Source organism: Eulemur rufifrons, chromosome 2 (genome assembly GCF_041146395.1).
Source record: "Eulemur rufifrons isolate Redbay chromosome 2, OSU_ERuf_1, whole genome shotgun sequence".
Lineage (NCBI taxonomy): Eukaryota > Metazoa > Chordata > Mammalia > Primates > Lemuridae > Eulemur > Eulemur rufifrons.
Window position 1 is genome coordinate 66,622,751 of NC_090984.1, and position 23,298 is coordinate 66,646,048.

The 23,298-nt window shown below is 35.9% G+C and overlaps 1 protein-coding gene across 2 annotated transcripts in view; it reads right to left on the reverse strand.

Moving 5' to 3' along the window:
* Positions 1-23,298, reverse strand: part of STRN3 (striatin 3) — a 103,615-nt gene that overhangs the window by 42,675 nt on the left and 37,642 nt on the right. For both annotated transcript variants that reach the window (XM_069464028.1, XM_069464018.1), the window contains exons 2-5: positions 16,270-16,373; positions 15,772-15,845; positions 10,260-10,341; positions 6,717-6,890 (exon numbers count right to left, since the gene is read on the reverse strand). In XM_069464028.1, the coding sequence (XP_069320129.1) occupies positions 6,717-6,890; positions 10,260-10,341; positions 15,772-15,845; positions 16,270-16,373 (434 nt within the window). The remainder of the gene's footprint in view (positions 1-6,716; positions 6,891-10,259; positions 10,342-15,771; positions 15,846-16,269; positions 16,374-23,298) is intronic.

Below are 23,298 nucleotides of genomic sequence, written 5' to 3' on the forward strand. Positions count from 1 at the left end.
TAACTTGAATTCATATGCTGAAACTTAATCTCCAATATGATGGTATTAAGAGATAAGGCCTTTGGGAGGTGACTAGGTCATGAGGGCAGAACCCACAGGAATACAATGCCCTTATAAGAGAGGGAGGTCTGTCTGCCCCTTCCACTATGACCTGGCAGAAAGTTGACAGTCTACAACCTGAAAAAGAGCCCTCAGCAGAACCCAACCATGCTGGCACCCTGATCTTTGACCCAGCCTGAGAGAGAAATAAATTTCTATTATTTTTAAGTAGCTAGTCTATGATATTTTGTTATAGCAGCCCCAAAAGACTAAGAAAATGAGTGAGTCTTGTCAAACATCTAACTTTACTTTTGCATGACAGGACAGAGGCCTAGCCATTTCGCTAGCATATCCCAATTGTCAGTAACATTAGATCTTTTCTGTTAATGTGATCAATTTCAATATCCTGCCTGAAAGGGATTTAAGAGTAGCCGCCAGGCCAGGCGCGGTGGCTCACACCTGTAATCCTAGCACTCTGGGAGGCCGAGGCGGGCAGATCATTTGAGCTCAGGAGTTCGAGACCAGCCTGAGCAAAACGAAGACCCTGTCTCTACTAAAAATAGAAAGAAATTATATGGACAGCTAAAAAAAAAAAAAAAATATATATATATATATATATATATAGAAAAAATGAGCCGGGCATGGTGGTGCAAAGCCTGTAGTCCCAGCTACTCGGGAGGCTGAGGCAGGAGGATTGCTCGAACCCAGGAATTTGTGGTTGCTGTGAGCTAGGCTGACGCCACGGCACTCTAGCTAGGGCAATAGAGTGAGACTCTGTCTCAAAAAAAAAAAGAGTAGCCGCCAACATACAAAAAGCCAAATAGCCAAAGAAAATAGGCGATCTCACTGCTCAGCTGGAAATTTTCATATAACCTTCCTGTTTTCTGTACAATCACCCATCTTTCAGCTGTTTTCTTTCTTTTTTCTTTTCTTTCCTTCTTCTTTTATTTTTTTTTTTTTTTTTTTTTTTTTGTTGAGACAGAGTCTCACTTTGTTGCCCAGGCTAGAGTGAGTGCCGTGGCGTCAGCTTAGCTCACAGCAACCTCAGACTCCTCGGCTTAAGCGATCCTACTGTCTTAGCCTCCCGAGTAGCTGGGACTACAGGCATGCGCCACTATGCCCGGCTAATTTTTTCTATATAGATTTTTAGTTGTCCATATAATGTCTTTCTATTTTTAGTAGAGACGGGGTCTCGCTCAGGCTGGTCTCGAACTCCTGACCTTGAGCAATCCACCCGCCTCGGCCTCCCAGAGTGCTAGGATTACAGGCGTGAGCCACCGCGCCCGGCCACCTTCTTCTTTTATTTTTTTTTTTTTTTGAGACAGAATTTTGCTCTGTCACTCTGGGTAGAGTACAGTGGCATCATCATAGCTCACTGCAACCTCAAACTGCTGGGATCAAGCAAGCCTCCTGAGTAGCTGGGATTATAGGCGTGCACTACCACACTCAGATAGCGTTTTTTTCTATTTTTGGTAGAGACAGAGTCTTGCTCTTGCTCAGGATGGTCTCAAACTCCTGTGCTCAAGCAATCCTACCGCCTTGGCCTCCCAGAGTGCTAGGATTATAGGCACGAGCCATTGCACCCTGGCCTGGTTGTTTCATTTCTTAAGAAATCAGAAATCACTGGTTCAACTTTACCAAAGTATACACCACCATTCTTTGGGGTAGATGAGGAGTGTTAGACTAGCTGCATGGGATGAAAGAAGGGATTTATTGATTCTGTTTCTTAAATAAACTTTAAGCCAATTCTTTATTCACAGCCCTGTCTAAATTTTGACTCCAGACATACGCAATTCCTTAGCCTTTGTAGCTTTACTGGAATTCTGGGATTTGAATTGGTTTGTTTCATTTCTTCATCCGATTGCTCTCAAATACACCTACATGTAATCTTTCTGAGGGCCACTGTATCAGTTGCCATTTCTCCATTTTCTTTCTGGCTTCCAAAATTGTGAAATTCTCTCTATCTCACAGTAGACAGTATTTTCTCTTACTCTTTCTGTGTATCCATTTTTTTTGTCCTTTTGTGCTAATGCATCATAAGCCCTTCACTGTCATTTTAATGAAACTTCTAGAAGGCACACAAGTAAAATATGCCTTTAATCTACCAGGTTTAAGTGGAAGTCTCCATCTATTGTATACTTTTTTCTTTGCCAACTATTTACTATCCTCTCTCATTCTAAAAAGACAAACAGAATTTTAAAAATTAATATATCCTGATAAAGGGAAAATAAAATGAAGCCAAAGGTAAGGCTAGTAAGTAAAAGACTACAACAATCAGTACATTTTCTAAAGGAAGTCCACAAATTTGGCTCCAAGATTCTAAACAGAGTAAAAAAAGAAAAGAAGTGACAACTGGAGATTCAAAGGTAAATCAGACTAATTACTAAGAAGCTGTACAGCTTTTCTCAGTTATAAAATCTAACAGGGTCGGGCGCGGTGGCTCACACCTGTAATCCTAGCACTCTGGGAGGCCGAGGCGGGAGGATCACTTGAGTTCAGGAGTTCAAGACCAGCCTGAGCAAGAGTGAGGCCCCGTCTCTACTAAAAACAGAAAGAAATTCACTGGACAACTAAAAATATAGAAAAAATTAGCCAGGCATGGTAGCACATGCCTGTAGTCCCAGCTACTTGGGAAGCTGAGGCAGGAGAAAGACTCTGTCTAAAAAAAAAAAAAAAATCTAACAGAACTCTCTCCTCCCATGAATCCTCTAAGATGATTTGTGATATGATACACTATGTACCCACATTCCCCTACCATAAATCAAGAAAAACAACGGTGATATGCACTCAGCAGAATCTAATGAACAATAGTCTCGGTGAGGTCACATTTCAACCGGATACACAATATTTCATAATAGTGAACACTTAGCACTCATTATATGCCAGGCACTGTTCTAAGTGTTTTACATCAATTCCTTTCTTCATCATATCAATACTATGATCCTCACTTTACAAATCAGAAAACTGAGGCACAGGAAAGTAAGGTTCTTTGCTCAAAGTCAGTTAATAAGTGGTGAAGTCGGCATTCAAATTGAGTCTGTTTTCAGAATCTGCATTCTTAACCATTAGGCAAACAGACCTGTAATAATACAAGTCTAAAATTTACCATTCCTCTACTGTTAGACATTGAGACTCTAATTTCTTCGTATCATAAATAAGAATGTGACAAACATCATTTTGCTGCAATCTCTATCAACATATCATTTTCTTATTCCTATGGGTTTTTTGAATGGCTCTAATAATGTAACACACCTACATTAGTGTAGAATCAGAAAATGTAAGTTTACTCATTAAGAAGGAAATTAGTCTTCATTAAAACAACTATTACCTAAATGTCCGCTGACAGATGAATGGATAGAAGAAAATGTGTCATACACAATACAATGGAATATTATTTGGTTATGAAAAAGAAAACCCTGCCATATGTGACAACATGTATGAACATTGATGACATTATGCTAAGGGAGATAAGCTGGTTACAGAAGACAAATAACTGTATGAGTCTTAATTATGAGGTATCTAAAGCAGTCAAACTCAGAAACAGAAAGTAGAATGGTGGTTGCCAGGGCCCGAAGGGAAGAGGAAATGTGGAGGTGCTGTTCAATGGGCAAAGAGTTTCAGTCATACAAGATAAGAAAGTTCCAGAGAGCTCCTGTACAACATTGTGTTTATTTTAACACTGTACTGTACACTTAAAAATTTCTTATGAGGACAGATCTCATGTTACATGTTTTTTATCCATGCCATTCCCACAAAAAAACCTCCAAAAAAACCATTAAAATCTTAATCTTGCAAAGGGAAGAAGCTTTACAAGAAGATACAATCTGTCACAGATCTTTTAATTCAGATTCAGGTGCAGTACCGCAAACTACATTACTCTAAAATATTTATAAATCCTGGCTGGGCGCGGTGGCTCACGCCTGTAATCCTAGCACTCTGGGAGGCCGAGGAGGGTGGATCGCTCGAAGTCAGGAGTTTGAGACCAGCCTGAGCAAGAGCAAGACCCCCGTCTCTACTAAAAATAGAAAGAAATGATCTGGCCGACTAAAAATATATATAGAAAAAATTAGCCAGGCATAGTGGTGCATGCCTATAGTCCCAGCTACTCGGGAGGCTGACGCAGTAGGATTGCTTAAGCCCAGGAGTTTGAGGTTGCTGTGAGCTAGGCTGACACCACGGCACTCACTCTAGCCTGGGGCAACAGAGCAAGACTCTGTCTCAAAAAAATGAAAATAAATGAAATAAAATATTTATAAATCCTATGAACTACTAGGTTTGGTTAGCTGACCAGTTTGTCTGAAATTGCTTAATAATACTTTTGCTTTTTCATTATGCTACAAAACATTCTATGCTTCCTAAAAATCAGAGTAAAGAAAATAAGGGCTGTATCTGATGCCAAATTAGTTTTATTAAAGAGCTTATTTCTGGCCAGGTATGGTGGCTCACGCCTGTAATCCTAGCATTCTGGGAGGCTGAGGTGGTGGATCGGTTGAGCTTGCTGTGAGCTATGATTATGCCACTGCAACAGAGAATAAGACTCTATCTCAAAAAAAAAACAAAAACAAAACAGAATAACAAGAGCTTATTTCTCAGAAATAAAAACCCTAAATCAAAGGCTTATGTTAAGTTCAAAGTTTACAGAATATGTTTTAGGTAACTGCATAATGCTATAAAATATACCTAGGTTATGAAACGTTAGAAACAAAGGTACATATTAATTTCTTAAGCTCCAAATCTCTAAATGAACTCATTTGGTTTCTTTCCTTTCTCTTTTTGTTTTCTTTGTCCTTCTAACCTATGTTATTTGGGGTTAACATCTCACAGTAAAAGCAAAAAAAGTTCCACCTGCTTGACTCCTTGCATGTATTAAGGTTGTATGAATCAAAAGTTTATCTGGTAGACAGACTAACAAGTGTTGATGAGGACATGAAGAAACTGAAATCCTTATAGCATTACTGGTGGGAAGGCAAAATAGTGCAGCCACTTTGGAAAATAGTTTGACAGCTCCTCAAACTTGTTCATTACCTCAAAACATGGAACCAACCCACATACACCCATTGACTAGATAAGAAATACAAAATGTAGTATATCCATAGTACATAATATTATTTGGCAATAAAAAGGAATGAAGTATTGATACATGCTACAACATGGATGAACTTTGAAGAGTGGCAGATAAGGGGTATGGAGCTTCTTTCCAGGGTGATGAAAATATTCTAAACCATAGATGATGGCGATGGCTGAACAATTGTGAATATTCTAAAAACCACTACATTGTATTCTTAAATGGGTAAATTATGGTATGTGAATTATATCTCAATACTGATTTTTAAAAAATGTATCTGCTAGCTTTCTGAGTGCAAACACAACGCAAAGCCTTGTTTCTTTCACACCAGTGTCTGAATAATCATTGCTCATTCTATTGACAGAGTAGCAATATAATTTAGGGAAAATGCCCTAGTAAAAATTTTAAAATCAGCATATTAAAATAGTTCTGATATGAAATCAGCCTGAAATCTAAATTTTAATTCTGCACCTATTTCAGAATTATAGCCATTCTCTTAGAATCAAAACTTCAACATAGATACATTTTAAAAGCACCTAAAATAGAAAATTTATTTGCTTATGCTGCCATTTGGGGGATGGGTATTTAAATCTGAACTCTACTTGCTTTAAAAATTGTTAATAGCAGTAACAAGGCTGGGCATGGTGACTCACACCTGTAATCCCAGCGCTCTGGGAGGTTGAGGCTAGAAGATCCCTTGAGGCCAGGAGTTTGAGACTAGCAACATAGCAAGAACCCATCTCTACAAAAAGTGTTTTATCTAATAATTGCAAATATGATCCTAGAGTCATTTCTTGGAACACAAGTGAAGTATGCCAAACTTTATATAAATTTTTCAGATTCTCTTAGCTTCCAGGTTTTATAATTAGAAGATCATGAAATAAATTAATGGGGTTTATATTTACATACTTTCTCTCTCAATATGTAGCCCATATAACTCACCCTATGAGTGAATCTGGATTTGTTTGTCATGTAAAATCATTGTGGTCTATGAGTTTATGATATTTTCGAACTGTGTTATTTCATCTAATCCATTACTTAATTGCTATTTTTCCATCATGATTATATTGTGGTTAATACATTAGCATGGCAATATTTTCAGATAGCTTTTTGTTTGTTGGGAGGTTGGGTTTTGGGGGAGGGATTAGTACTTTGCACGAAATATCTTACTTTATAATGGTGGAATTGCTTTTTCTTTTGTCTTGTGATTTTTTTTTTTTGAAGTGAAATTTAACTTTGTGTGCGAGTAGTACTATTATACCTATCTTGAGTGTCTTACTTATACTGTATCACATTCCATACATTCGTTTAATTCTTAATAAACTGTTCACTTGTTTTTCTTGGGGGGGAAAAAAAGTTGTTTTAAAGTTTGCCAGACATGGTGGCTCAGGCCTGTACTTCTAGCTACTTGGGAGGATAAGGTAGGAGAATTGTTTGAGCCTACGAATTTGAGGTTACAGTAAACTGTGATGACGCCACTGCACTCTAGCCTGGGCAACAGGGCAAGACCCTGCCCTCAACAACAACAAAAACACAAAACAGTAACAAGGAGCTAAAGAGATGCACAATATACATTATATAAACAATATTAACCTACAAGTATAAATTATACCTTTTGATTTCTTGTCCTTTTTGCTTAGGAGATTCACCTCCATTCAGGATTTGTTCCAAATTCTTTGTTTCTACGGATCCATTTGGTTCTGAATTAGATAGTCCAAGTAATGATCTTACCCGCTGAGACCGTACATCTAATATCGTATCTGTGTAACCTACTTCCTGAAGATACCTATAAGAGAAAATTAAAAATATTAAATTTCACATACTGTTAAACACCTGCCAGACTCAAAATCACATCAAGGATTTTTAGAAAAACCTATAAACCTATAAAATGTACTCTTTGTCTCAATATCTTCCTTCTCTACAGACTAGTTCCAGTTCTCAAACTCCTGGCCTCAAGCAACCCTCCCACCTGGGCCTCCCAAAGTGCTGGGATTACAGGCATGAGCCACTGTGCCCAGCCCAGACTAGTACCAGTTCTAAGAGAACAATGTCCACCACAAATCAAAATTTAAATAAAAAAGCATAAAGTATGGCTAACATTGATTAGGAGCCAATTATCTTGAAACCTAAAAAGCCCCAGTGTCTTAAAAAGCTTTTAGGAGTTGATTTTGTGTGTTTGTGTATTTTTTAATGTCTAAGGAGTGGTAGAGAATGAGCAGAATTGAACATCAGAACAGCAACATGCTAAGTTTAGACCTAGTTCTTAATCTGAGATTGATGGACTAGCTAATTCTCCTTCTAGGATCTAAGATCCTATAGCACTTATCTAGTTCTGAGGTTTTCAAGCTTTCTCTGTATCTAAATCAGGGAACGTGACCTAGGATCCAGAGTAAGATTGGAAAAGAAGGGACCAGATCACAATATACACAAGAGTTGTGAAAGCCTTTGTGTGACAAATTAAAGTATTTAGGAGGCTACTGAAGGATGCTAAAAAGGAGTCTCAAATACTGCTGGCAAGAGAATAGAAGACTTTTAGGTTAAAGCTAAAAGCAGGGAGATTGGTTAAGACACTAACACAGCAAGAAGTAAAAGAGAAGAATAAATCTGAGAAAAATAAGATATAATATTTCTGATTTGATGCCCAAATAAATGTGGCAGTAGAATGAAAGATGTGAGAATTTTGGGCCAATTTCAAGTTTCTAGTTTGGGTGGCTAGATGATGGTTCCACTCAATAAAACGGGGAATGAAGAGTCAGAATCAAGTTTATAGGGTACCTAGAAGATAATCATGTGATGTCTGAAAAAAAATCAAGTGACAGTGTTTTTACTAGGCACATGGATGAGACATGTCAAAAGCTCAGAAGAGATTGGGCTGGGTATACAGATTTGGGCCACTAGTCTTTGGTGGTATTTGAAGCCATGAATTTAAATGAAATCATTCAGAGAATAAGCATAGTAAGAAGAAAAAACCTGGTGACACAAACATCTAAAGGTCTAGAAGAATAAGAGAAACTCAAAGGAAAATGAAAAGAAAATACTTTAAAAAGTAAGGGAAAAAATTACAGCAGAGAGTGGTGTCATGGGAGCAAAACTTAAAGTTTCAAAAAGGAATAGGTAATGTTAAATTTTTCCAAGATATTAAATATGAACAAAAAAGGTCTTTTGAACATGTTTGTGATAGCACCTTCAGAGGAACACCAAAATGGAAAACAGACTAGACAGCTGAGATATGAACAAGAATGAAGACTATAGAGATAAATCCTTAACGAGTTTGGCTATAAAGTCAAAGGGAAAGAGAAAGATGAGAAGAGACAGACTACAAATCCAGGCAACAGATTAGACATTTATGAGAGAAATACTGTGCAACTGATTTCTCTACAGCTGTCTTCACTCTTCCTCTAAAATATGCAATCCTCTTTTGGGGGAACAACTCCCATAACACTCTAACCATCTGGTGTCAATGAACTGCCAAGATCTCATACAACCCAGGTAAAAATGACTGACTCATAGGCAGTTACTTGATCAAGTCAAGACAATTCTAATCCTTCTCAGAAATTGTTCTCTCTTAAAACGGGGTAGCCTGCCATAGGGAAAAAAGTGGGTTTCAGTAGAAAAGAGTAAGGTTGGTACAGAGTGGAGTAGAAAACCAGAGAATATGAACATATCCTTGCTGTTTCCAGTCTCTTGAGCAGTCCTCCAAGCTACCCCAGCTCTTGACTTTCTGATACTTGGTTGGTCAGCATTTCCTTCAATGCTGTAGGCATCCCAGCATTTTTCCAATCAATCTTCCTTTTGTTCAAATTTTAGCCACTTATAGTAATCCAGATTTGATAAATACCTTCTTGAATGGAACATAAGAAACTGAGGTAATAGATATGAGGTTTAAACACATTTACAGAAAGAAAGGCAAAAAGTTAAGGGAGTTCTCACCTGATGGTCTTTTATTTTCAGTAAAGTAGAGCCTGAGATGGATGCTATAGTAAGAGTAAGGAGTGGATTGAGATGTCATTAAAGTTTAGAACCACTGAGGACAATGGGAGCACGGGGTGATTAGGGTTATAGAGAAAAGCTCTCTGCAAAGTTTGAACAGGAAACCATAAATATATAATGGCATTCATATGATTCTGTAATTTTAGTCCAAGAGTTAACTAGTAGAGGAAGCAGAGAGTAAAACTGAATTAGGGCTGGGGTTTTGTGCTAAGTTTAGTAAAATGACTAGTGGGGAAGGGGTGAGCAGTGGGCAGCAAGAAAGCTAAGAGTACTAGAAAAGGGTAATGGATTATGGGCTTCACGCTGGAGCTAAAAAACAGAAATAAAATTAAAGCAACCATAGATAGATGGTAAAGAAAATGAAGTGGTCAAGAATCTAAAGATCAAAGTAAGGTCACAGGGTAAATAACATGAGAATTCGAGTGACAGAAGTAGAACACATGATAACTGCCCAAACTATGGAATATTACAGAGGTAGTACAGTTTTAGGTAATAAGATCAAGAGCCTGACCACACACTTCACAGGGTTACTGAACTAAAAGGTACAGATGTTCAGAGTTGAGAATATTAAGTAATTGTAAATTACCCAGGTTAACAGTAGGATGCAAATTCCAAAGGTTTTCAAAATATAAGGAAAATAAAAAATACGTAAAAAGGCAATAAAAAGATTTGCCCCAGAAGTATTAAAACTGCCAATACAGCAAAGAAATCAAACATCAAAAAGTTTCCTTAAAAATTAAAGAAGGATTTGGCAATCCACTTCTGAAAAGTTTCAGATGACTTATTCCAGAAGGAATGTCAACTAAATTCCTACACTAAATCAGTCACACCTCCACTTAAAAGAGAAACTAAATGTGTGAATTTTGCACTGACAGGGATGGAGAGGTCTAGAAGCATGAACTCTATATTGTTTTTGTTCTGGCCTTCAAGTCATCCAGTCTTGGAGACATTCTACCCTGCAAATAAGAAAACATCATCATCCTGAAACTCAGAGGAAACAAACTTTTAAAAAGATCCAAGTATCTACAAAGCAAAAAAGCAGCAACACAAAAAACATACACATTGTCCCACTACAACTAAATGATTTTTTACTTGCAAATTGACTTAATATAAGTACTTTCATACCTAGATCCTTAAAGAAAGCTGAAAATAAATCATTACTCACTGTCTTAACAGCTGTCTGCCTTGCTTCCACGTTAACTGGCTATTCTGGGGTGCTGTGGGAGCCTCTGTGTCTTTGGTTTCTTCTAAAAATTAAAAAAAAAAAAAGTTTTACATACCTTATTTCAATTCTTGTAAATACTGCTAAAGTTTTCTTAGGGATTAATTCCTAAAAAAAATACCTAAATATACCTAAATATTTCCTAAAGACAGGAAATTAGTTACTGTGGGTCACTCATTTTAAGTGTTTGTCCCAATAACCCCATCACTTCGATACTACCCTCTTCATCTTAAAATTAGAAAAAAACCAGTGTATTTCATTACTATCAGGAATTCAAAAATCAAAGGCCCAGGCTTTGAGATGAAATTATGAAGATAATTAGAATTATTTTTTATTAACTATTAGAATTCTGCTGAATTGATTGCTTTTGAAATTAAAAAGCTGTATTACATAAACTATTCAAAAATCAAGACTAAGATATTAGGTATATATAAAAATACTGAGGAAGTTATTTTTGAGTCTGTATCAGTAGATCTTAAGTCCATACAAGACTTTAGCCAATTTTACTTTTGTAACTAAGAGTTAAACCAGAAAATAGTTTTTACTGTAGATAAAAAGTCATGTTTTATTCTCAGATAATGAAGTGTACACCAAAAAAAAAAAATGAGTTTAATAAACAGTGTAATTTCAGGTGAGTTAAGCTCTCAACAAGTATCTCAAGTGAAATTTAAAATTATTTATCGGCACTTATATTACAGAAATATTTTCTCATAAATTCTCATTATTACAATAATGACAGTGAAGAAGACAGGGGCTTGGAAGATCAGTGCCCACACTAAATGTTGAGAACTCTTAGATTGGCTCACAGTCATCGTTAGGCTCCTAGACTTCTCAAAGTCACTTAATACTTACTGGTAATAATTAAAGTATCCTCTGTAGGCATTATTCCTCTAACCCTAACAATCACATTATTAATAACTTTTTATTCTTCCCCCATCAAATGCACATCTTTGATTTCTAGAAATAATTCTTTTTCTAATAGCCCCACACTTATTTTTCTATTTACAATTGGTTCTATTTATAACACTTTATTTTTTAATCACATATATCACATAGCCATTGAAGCAAAAAAGACATTCAAAAAAAAGAAGAAATACAATTGCCCAAAATCCTATCACTAAGAGTTAACAACTGTTAGTACTCGAGAGTTTATCATTCCATATTTTCTACGTGAAAATACATATATGACTAATATAACTCTCCTTTTAAAAAAAAATGGGCCAATGTGTGCCCTGCACTATACTCTGCTTTTGATACTTAATGTATCTTGAATATTCTCTATATGTATGGCAGTATAGATTAACATGAAAAATGATTAAATAATATTCCATAGAAAGTATATACCTATTTAACCAATCCCCTAATGTTGAAATTAGTTTCCATTTTCTCAGTATTATAAATGTTGCTAAGGATATTGTCGAAGTACATCAAATATATAGCTCAAGGAATTTTTGAACACACCCATGTAATCAGTACCTAGATGAAGAAACAAAACATTAACAGCATCCCTAAAAGCTTTCTTGTGCCCACCAGTTACTAGCCACTCTAAAATGGGTATCAATACTACCCTGATGGCCGGGCGTGGTGGCTCATGCCTGTAATCCTAGCACTCTGGGAGGCCGAGGCGGGAGGATCACTGGAGGTCAGGAGTTCAATACCAGCCTGAGCAAGAGTGAGACCCCATCTCTACTAAAAATACAAAGAAATGATCTGGACAGCTAAAAATATATACAGAAAAAATTAGCCGGGCATGGTGGCACATGCCTGTAATCCCAGCTACCCAGGAGGCTGAGGCAGGAGGATCCCTTGAGCCCAGGAGTTTGAGGTTGCTGTGAGCCAGGCTGACGCCACGGCACTCTAGCCCAGGCAACAGAGCAAGACTCTGTCTCAAAAAAGAAAAAAAAATACTACCCTGATTTTTAACAACTAGATATTGGAATTTGGCATAAATTATTTCCATCAATTTTCAATTTTATGTGATCTATCCATTTTGTCACGTTTGGCTGTAGTTTGCTCACTTCTGTTCTAAATAGCATTGCTATACTAATATATCACAATATATTTATTCTAATGGTGAAGGACAATCTCGTTGTTTTCAGATTTTCACTATAAGTAATGATACTATGAACATTCTTATACAAGCAAGCCTTGTGGTTAACACACATTATGTATTTCAAGGAGTGGAATTACTGGGTCATAGGGTATGTATGCTATATTCACTTTAGTAATATCGTCAAGTCACTTTCAGAGCAGCATTATCAATTTACAGTCCTAGCAACAATTTCTACTAGTTCTGATCACTATCATTCCACATCCTCATCAACACTTAATATTGCCTCTTTTGAGTTTTAGCCATTCTGGTCAGTGTCTAATTGTATTCCATTGTGGTTTTAAGTTATATTTTTTCAATACCAATAAACATCAAGCATCATCTCAAATGTTTACTGGCCATTTAGATATCCTCTTTCATAGGACGCCTTTTAAGTTTTTTGCCCATTTTTCTATCAGATTTTCTGTTTTCTAAACGTACAACAAAGGGAGCATTTTTACGTATTTGGATACAATCCCTTTTATAAGGTTAAGTTAGGGACTGGGCACAGTGGCTCACACCTGTAATCCTATCACTCTGGGAGTCCAAGGTGGGTGGATTGTTTGAGCTCAGGAGTTTGAGACCAGCCCTGAGCAAGAGCGAGACCTCGTCTCTACTAAAAATAGAAGGAAACTAGCTGGACAATTAAAAATATATAGAAAAAATTAGCCGGGCATGGTGGGCACATGCCTGTAGTCCCAGCTACTCGGGAGGCTGAGACAGGAGGATCGCTTGTGCCCAGGTTGCTGTGATATAGGCTCATGCCACGGCACTCTAGCCTGGGCAACAAACTTGAGACTCTAGAGTCTCAAAAAAAAAAAAAAAAAAAAAAAAAAAAAAAAAACAAAAAGGTTACATTAGGCTATATGTATTTGTGCTGAGACAGGGATATAAACACTTGCATGTCTTATACTTCTATCAAATCAATATTTTGCATATTTTCTTTTTTGCATTGATTTATCTGGGGGTATATGAAAGGCAACATTGTTTCACTTAATATTACATCCATATATAATTTGACATAAACAATTTTATACCATTTTATTTGCTTGATGTATTTTTTTGTTTTGCTTTGTTTTGTTTTCCACTAAACCATGTTGTATAGCTGTTTTTTGTTTCTTTGTTTGTTTTGAAGAGACAGGGTCTCATTCTGTTGCCCAGGCTGGAGTGCAGTAGCATCATCATAGCTCACTAAAGCCTCCAAATCTTGGGCTCAAACAATCTTCCTGTCTCAGCCTCCAGAGTACCTGAGACTGCAAGTGTGCGCCACCATGCCCAGCTAATTTTTTTTTTTAAGAGACAGGTCTTGCTACATTGCTCAGGTTGGTCTCAAACTCGTGGCCTCAAATCATCCTCCCACCTCAGTGCTGGGATTTATAGCCCTGAGCTACTGCACCCAGCTGTTTTCCAGTAAACATCCTGGATAGTTTTTCTACACAAGTAAAAACATTTTACTTTGCGGTTATATGTCTCCTGTGAATAAGTTACTTTGATATTATTTTATTGCTCAATTTGAGGAAGTTTTAATACTTAAGTTTATAGAGATAAAAAGACTTATTTTAGCTATGCACAGGAGAGATTTACCTGCTAATATAACTGTTGTACTGAGCAGCTAACCAATACTGATTCTGACCTCTATTCCAGGTACAATGTGTATGGAACTAGCTTCCTTCCTCACATTACACAAACCAAGCCCTCTAGTTCTAGAAAGTGTTTACTTATTTTCTGATTATTGTGGCAATACTGGAAAGAAAATGAGTCAAAGAAAAACTCTGAATCCATCAGGTTTCTTCTGGTGAAGCCACTGTACTCCCTCTAACTGAAATAGGACTACTGTAGTAAACAAAGTTCAAAATATATAGACTTTCTTTCAATTATTTATGCTTGCTTTTCCATGGAGATCATAACATAGTTTCCTCACATTCGAATGAGCCTTCATAACCACTAAAAAGTCACATTAAAGAAAATCTATGCCACCCCCATCTTGGTCTCTTGATTTTATATATATAACAACTGGAACAAATAATAAATAGTTTTGCTGCAAAAAACTGAAAGCAGACAAAAAGTAAATCCACTGCAGGCTGTACATATGGTATATGCTTCTGCCAAGTTCTAAGTACTTAACAATGAACTAAAAACCAATTAACTGAATTTTTACAGTAACACCTAACTTTAAAAATCCACATGTAAGTTTTGTTTTTCCTACCATATGTGCTTTGACTTTATTAGGTATGGGAGAACTATAGAAGGAGATGAAAAATCATATATCCAAATAAAGAAGTTCTTTTTTGTCTTAGTAACTAGCAATCAACAACAGTATAGTTTGTTTTTTGTTTTTTTTTTGAGACAGAGTCTCGCTCTGTTGCCCTGGCTAGAATGCCATGGAGTTCAGCCTAGCTCATAGCAACCTCAAACTCCTGGGCTTAAGCAATCCTTCTGCCTCAGCCTTCCGAGTAGCTGGGACCACAGGCATAAGCCACCATGCCCCGTTAATTTTTTCTATATATATATTAGTTGTCCATATAATTTCTTTCTATTTTTAGTAGAGATGGGGTCTTGCTCTTGCTCAGGCTGGTCTCGAACTCCTGACCTTGAGCAATCCTCCCTCCTCGGCCAGGCATGAGCCACCTCGCCAGGCACAGTATAGTTTTTAATTTGCACTATCAAAAATGTGTATATAACTGAGTTCTAGACATACCTGAGAAATAAGAAATTGCCAGTAATATTCCCAAATCCTAATCAAAATATTGTCCACTCTTTCTGACTACTCAAATTGTAATCATACACAGCCCTAAAATTAGCATTAAACTGTTGGCCCTCTCCTATATCCAGTCCCTCCTTTCACTGCGTAATTGTTCATCAGATACTACTCTCACACTCACTATCTGTTTTATAAAGAGCAAAGCCAACTGGAGATAATTTTTTCCTTCTCTCTTATTTGGCGGACTCTGTAGTTACCAAACTCAGTCAAATTTCCAATATGTTTAGGATTAAAATGAGTTAATTAGAACTTCTCCAGATTAAAGGGACTTTTTAATAATAATAAAGCTTATACAGGCTGGGACCAGAATTGTCCAGGTAGAAAACCAGTTATTACATTAGCTTCTAGCTCTAATTACTACCAAAAATATAGCCACAGTTCTACACAGGTGTCAATGCAAGGAAAATAGGACAAGTAAGCCCAGGATTGAGAAGTAGAAGAAACTACTTACCTTTATTTATGTAATATTTTTCCCAAATTCTAAACAGTTTACAATAGTCAATCATCTGTCTAATGCTATCAAAACAAAACAGGGGTAAAGACAACATGTCTGCTACATAAAAGTGACCTTTAAAAAAAAAAAGTAACAGAAGCATCAAGTTTACCTGATTCAAAGGTTGGCATTTTCAAATCACCTTGGTTCAGTTCTGTGCCGTATTTTAATTTGTGATATTTTGCCCTAAAAATTTAATAATATATTGTTAAAAAAATAATTTTTTCCTTTTGTGACTATTACTATACATTACTCCAATAACAAAACATTAAGATCAATGTGTTTCTTTAAACTTTATTTGCAAAGAACAAGAAATGTACCACTTAAAGAAAAAAAAGTAAATTTCGCAGGTAACACATATATCCAAGTGAAGAAAAATTTTCCCTGATCTTTTTAATTCCAAAATTTAAATTCTATAACAAAACACATTATTTCAATTTAACTTTTTAAATCTCTTTTGCTTTTCTTTTCCCATATACGAATCTAATCAAAATATCATCTTGTATTTGGGCAAGGATTTGTACCTTTTAGAAAGCTGTTATACTATACAATGGTATAAATGAGAATACTATTGTTCTACTTGATTTATAAGAAAATGAAACACATATACCTTTCTTGTTTTAATGCATACTCTAACATCTTTATTCTTCTTACTAAATCCTTCTTCAAGTTCTCCTGACCTTTTCTTTCCCCTTGTAGAAATGCTATCCGGGCCTAAAAATATAAAAGATACATTATTTTCATTTTTCCTTAAACATATATAGGGAACTGAAAAGAGGAAAATAATAAATGCAAACCTTTGCACTTTTACTCATGACAGCAAGATTTAATTCATAAAAATGGTCGATCAAACTTTCTTAGATAACGTGATCACTTTAAAAATAAATATAACCAAAAATTAGCTATTTGCTTGTAATCAATCCTTAGGATCCCCAATATTAATATTTAACCTTTATATAACCTTGAAAGGAAATTTTTATGCATAAAAACTGCACCTAATTCCTAACATACAAATCACAAAGAACTGAAAAGCAGTATTATAGTCACAAGTAGATACATATATTTTAGAAAATGAGACATTGTTTATTTCAAAAAAATAGTTGAGTATTTTGGAAGCTTTTCTTTCCTGACACACTAGAAAATTTATACTCTTTTCATTCTACCACCCCACTCCAAATTGTGTTTCAATTCTTGCAATACCAGATAGGCAAATAGTTTGTTGGGCCACCATACAATCTATGATCTCATTATTTTCTGTTGTCATTTTTCTACTGTGAAAGGATTTTTTTCTTCTTAATTGTGTTATTTCCCAAGAAAGGTAATTCTTTGCCTTTTTCTGGCCCTTCCCAGAACGTCAGCCTCCTTTACCCACCCACACTAAAGAATAATGTTGAAAGACACTGGCTTCTGTATGTGGACATTTACCATTATGCACACATTCACAACTTTCACATAGGGTAGAATGCTCTTACTGAGATGATGCACAGGTATATTTGTTCAGTAGGACACAGAAAGCTACTTAGTAAGCTAAATTGTCATTAAAGTAACTGCAACACCCGAGAAATTATAAACAGATACATAACACTTACAAACATAACACTTATAAACATAAGTTTTCAAATAAAAATAAAGGTCTGGGGGAATGGTAAAGATTCACAACCTAACAGTCTAAGATCCTGAAAAAAACAGCATCACTTATCAGTCACTCTCTTGAACTATGGAGCAAAGGGAAAATATGTCAATTTCATTATACATTTTCAAGGAAGATTCTGATTGGGTTTTTCTCCTATATAGACTAATAAAAAAAAAACATGAATCACATACAATAAAACCATTATGTGATTTCAATTTTAAAAGAATAAGCATTCTACAATTACCAATGAAAAAGCTGAAACAAACTCTTTTCTGTTAAGAAGTAATAAGTGGTTTTTCTGATTGAGAAAGGCGTTGAGATTAAGTGAAAGTCATAATGTCCTCTAAGAGGTTAAAATAAAGACTACACAGGTAATAGTTCCTATCAGAATTTTATACTGTTGTGAGAATTCATTTTCACTTTTTTCTTTTCCATTTTTGTTACCAACCTATCCACATTTAGAGAATCCAGTAAATCAGAGAAACAAGCACAAACCACACACAAAAAAGCAAGAATCTCAAAGCAGTTACTGAATAGGGAGCTGAAGGAAGATAATTCACAAGGATTCAGGACAAGAAAAAGGTTCAAGAATACATCAAAACTTTTAAAAAACTATGGATTAATCAAAAATATGTAGGGGAAAAAAAAGATGACAGAGAAGCCATGAGGACTGGAACTGACCTTATGGCCTAGCATCACCAAGTATCTAGAGGGTACCTGACTGAAAAGGTAAAGATTATACCTGATAGTCATAAGAATGACCAATAAAATAACAGATTTAGCAATTAGTACAACATAACTGATAATGGATTTTCAGCTGTATTTACAGCATCATCTCTGCAAATAAATACTTTAAAAAGTAGCCTCAAGAACATATTTACAATGGCATCAAAAAATAAAAGTACCTAGAAATAAACCAACAATGATGTGCAAGATCTCCAGAGAAAATTTAAAAATTTAACAAAAGCATAAAAGCCAACGTAAACAGACTAGAAGACTCATTACTGTAAAAATACCAGTTTTCACCCAAATTGATCAACAGACTTAATTCTAATCAAACTCTGAATTTGTGTCTGTGTGTAAAACTGAATAAGCTGACTAAAATTTACAAAAAAATTCAAATTGCCAAGAATAGTCAAGATAATTTGTAAACAATGAAGTAGCAGAATATGCTCTATCAAACATTAAGATGCATTATAAAGCTACAGAAATTAAGACAATGATTGGTACAGAGATAGGAAAATGGTCCAAAGAAACAGAACAGAAAGCCCAGAAACAAACTAAAGCATATAAGGTCATATGATTTATGAAAGGTGGCAGGGCAGAACATCGAGAAAAGAATGGTCACTTCAAAATAGTACTCAGGCCTGGCCCGGTAGCTCACGCCTATAATCCCAGCACTTTGGGAGGCTGAGGTGGGAGGATCACTTGAGGCCAGAAGTTTGAGACCAGCCTGAGCAACATAAAAAGACACCATCTCCACAAAAAAATTTTTTTAACTTAGCTGGGCATGATGACAACTACATGGGAGGCTATGGCCAAAGGATTGCCTGAGCCCAGGAATTCACGGTTATAGTGAGCTAATGACTGTGCCACTGCACTCCAGCTTGGATGACAGGTCTCTAAAAAAGGGGAAAAAAAAAAAAAAAAAATTGCAAACCTATTATCAGACAAAATAGACTTAAAATTTTAAAAGGTTACAAGAGACAAAGAAGAATATTATATACAATAGTCACATGCCACCTAACTATGCTTCGGTAAATGATGGACTACCCTATAGGACAGTGGTCCCATAAGATTATAACGGTGCTGAAAAATTCCTATTGCATAGTGACATAGCATAATCCATTATTCACGTGTTTGTGGCAATGCTGGTGTAAACAAACCTACTGTGCTGCCAGCTGTATAGAAGTATAGCACAAACAATTATATATAGTACATAATACTTGATGATATATGACTATGTTACTGATTAATGTATTAACTACACTATGCTTTTTATCATTTTTAATGTATTATTCCTCCTTATAAAAAAAAAAAAAGTTAACTGTGAAACTGCCTCAGGCAAGTCCTTCAGGAGGTAGTCCAGAAAAGGGATTGTTATCACAGGAGATGATGGTTCCACGTATGTTATTGCCCCTTAAGACTTTCCAGTGGGACGAGATGTGGAGGTGGACAACAGTGAAATTGATGATCCTGACCATAAGAATATAGAGAAAAAAATATTTTTGTACAGCTGTATAATGTTTTAAGCTAAGCATTATTACAGAAGAGTCAAAAAGTTTATAAAGAAGTTCGGTAAATTTATATACTATTAATTCTTCCTAGAATCTTATTCTCTTTAATATTATTTAAAAAAGGTTTTTTTTTTTTTTTTTATAAATTTAGTGTAGCTCAAGTCTACAGTGTTTATAAAGTCTACAGTAGTGTACAGCAATGTCCTGGGCCCAGTTTCATTCATGGTCAGTACCCGCTACAGGTGTGCTATTTCTATCTTTTATGGTTGGTGTGAGTACACTCTAGGTTAGCGTGAGTATACCCTATGATGTTCACACAATGAAATTGCCTAACAACACATTTCTTACTTCTCAGAACATATTTCCTGTCGTTAAGTGATGCATAACTGTGTTAATAAAAGGTTCAATACAGCAACAAGATATCACAACTATACACCTTTGCATACCTAACAGACTATCAAAATACATTAAGCAAAAACTGACAGAATTGAAAGGAGAAACGGACAATACTAGTTGGAGATTGCAATACACCACTCTAAATAATGCAAAGAACGAGACAAATGATAAGTAATAAAATAGAAGATCTGAACAACACAATAAATCAACTAACTCTAACAGACATATACAGAACATTTTATCCAGCGACAGAATGCACATTCTTCTCAAGTGCACATGGGACATTCTCCAGGATAGACCATATACGTTAAGTCACAAATTAAGTCTCAATAGCTTTAAAAAGACAGAGTTTCTTCTCTAATTATAACAAGATGAAGTTAGAAATCAATAATAGAAAGAAAAATGGAAATTCACAAATTTGTGGGAATTAAACAACACACTCTTAACCAATGGATCAAAGAAGAAATCATAGGGAAGTCAGGGAACAGAGACAAATGACAACAAAAATACAATATACCAAAACTTATGGGACACAACGAAAGCACTGCTGAGAGAATTTATAGCTATAAATGCTATACTAAAAAATAAGAAAGATCTCAAGCTATACAACTTAAGAAACTCGAAAAAGAATAAACTAAACTGTAAACTGGCAAAAAGAAGGAAATAAGATTAGAGCAAAGATAAATGAAACAGAAAAAAAATCAATAAAACCAAAAGTCACTTCTTTGAAAAGATCAAATAAATTGACAAACCTTTACCTAGATTGCCCAAAAAAAAAAGAGAGAGAAGATTCAAATTACTAAAATCAGAAATGAAAAAAGACATTATCAATTCCACACAAATAAAAAGAGAACTATGTACACTGTACAACTGGACAACCTAGATGAAATAGACAAATTGCTAGAAACATAAAATCTACCAAGACTGAATCACCAAGAAACAGAAATCTCTCATAAGGAAAAGCTCTGGATCTGAAGGCTTTGCTGGTAAATTCTAACAAACATTTCAAGAACAAGCATTTCAATAACAAACACCAACAATTATTTCTTGGATATGACATCAAAAGGACAGACAAAAGAAAAAGGAAATTGGATTTTATTAAAATTAAAAATTTTGCATTGATGGACACCATCAAACAGAATGAAAAGGCCATCTATGGAATGGGAGAAGATATTTACAAATTACATATCTGACAAGGGATTTCTGTCCAGAATACACAGCAAATTCTGGCGGGGTATGGTGGCTCATGCTTGTAATCCCAGTACTTTGGGAGGCAGAGGTGGGAGGATCACTTGAGGCCAGGAGTTCAAGGCCAGCTGGGACATTTCACAAAAAAAAAAAAAAAAAAAAAAAAGGAAAAAAAAGAAAAGAAAAGAAAAGAAATATATAGCTAAGTCCTAAAACTCAACAACAAAAAAACCAAACCACCCAAATAAAAAATGGTCAAAAGGCTTGAATAGATATTTCTCCAAAGAAGATATACAAATGGACAAAGAAGCACACGAAAAGATGCTCAGAGAAATACAAATTAAGACTGCAGCATATCCATTAAGAAGGCAATAATCAAAAAACCAGAAAATAACATGTGCTGGTATGGATATAAAGAAATTGGGACCGGGCGCAGTGGCTCACGCCTGTAATCCTAGCACTCTGGGAGGCCGAGGTGGGAGGACCGCTCAAAGTCAGGAGTTCGAGGCCAGCCTGAGCAAGAGCGAGACCTCCGTCTCTACTAAAAATAGAAAGAAATTATTTGGACAACTAAAAATACATATAGAAAAAATTAGCCGGGCATGGTGGTGCATGCCTATAGTTCCAGCTACTCGGGGGGCTGAGGCAGGAGGATCGCTTGAGCCCAGGAGTTTGACATTGCTGTGAACTAGGCTGACACCACGGCACTCTAGCCTGGGCAACAGAGCCAGACTCTGTATCAAAAAAAAAGAAAGAAAGAAATTGGAACCCTTGTGCACTACTGGTGGCAATGTAAAATGGTATAAACATTGAGGATAATATGGCAGTTCTTCAAGAAAAAAAACTCACATAAGGAGAAATAATCTGAATAGGCCTGTATCTATTAAAGAAAAGCCATCAACAATTAATAACCTTTCAAAATAGAAAGCATCAAGCCCAGATGGGTTAACTGGCAAATTCTATCAAACATTTAAGGATGAAATTATAACAATTCTCTACAGTCTCTTCCAGAAAACAGAAACAAAGGGAACACATGCTAAATCATTTGATGAAGCCAGTCCTAATATTAAAACCAGGTAAAGTACATTACAAGAAAGGAAAACTATAGACTGGTATTCCTCATGAACACAGATGCAAAACTCAACAAAATATTAGCAAATACAACAATGTATACAAAGAATTATACATCAAGACCAAGTAGGATTTATCTCAGAGCTTTGCAAGGCTGATTGACATTCAAAAACATATTAATGTAATCCATCATTAACTGGCAAAACAAGCTAAAGAAGAAAACCTCTAAGATCATATTAACAGACACAGAAAAGCATTTCACAAAATCTTATCCCCATTCGTGACAAAAACTCTCAGCAAACGAGGAATAAAGGGAACTTCCTCAACTCGATAAAGAATATATACCAAAAACCTATAGTTTAAATACCATATTTAATGATGTGAAACTAGAAGCTTTCTCCCCCTAAGATCAGGAACAAGGGAAGAATTTCCTCTTTTATCACTCCTGTTCAACATCATATTCAAAGTATAGGCTAATGTAATAGATGAGAAGAGAAAAAAAAAAAAAGGACAAAGATTGAGAAGGTAGAAATAAAACTCTTTGTTTGCAGATGACATGACTGCCTATGTTTAAAATCCTAAAACACCAACAAAAAGAATCTTGGATCAAATAATCAATTATAGCAAGGTTGCCAAGAAATACACAAAAGGCCACTGCTTACCTGTCTGTATAACAGTAATGAACAATTGGAATTTGAAATTTAAAATAACAAAACACCATTTACCTTAGCACCAAAAACTGAAATTTTTTTTTTTTTTTTTTTTTTTTTTGAGACAGAGTCTCACTCTGTTGTCCGGGCTGGAGTGAGTGCCATGGCATCAGCACAGCTCACAGCAACCTCAAACTCCTGGGCTTAAGCGATCTTACTTCCTCAGCCTCCCAAGTAGCTGGGACTACAGGCATGCGCCGCCACCATGCCCAGCTAATATTTTGTATATATATTTTTAGTCGGCCAGATAATTTCTTTCTATTTTTAGTAGAGACGGGGTCTCGCTCTTGCACAGGCTGGTCTCGAACTCCTGACCTTGAGCGATCCACCCGCTTCCACCTCCCAGAGTGCTAGGATTACAGGCGTGAGCCACCGCGCCTAGCCCAAAACCTGAAATTCTTAAG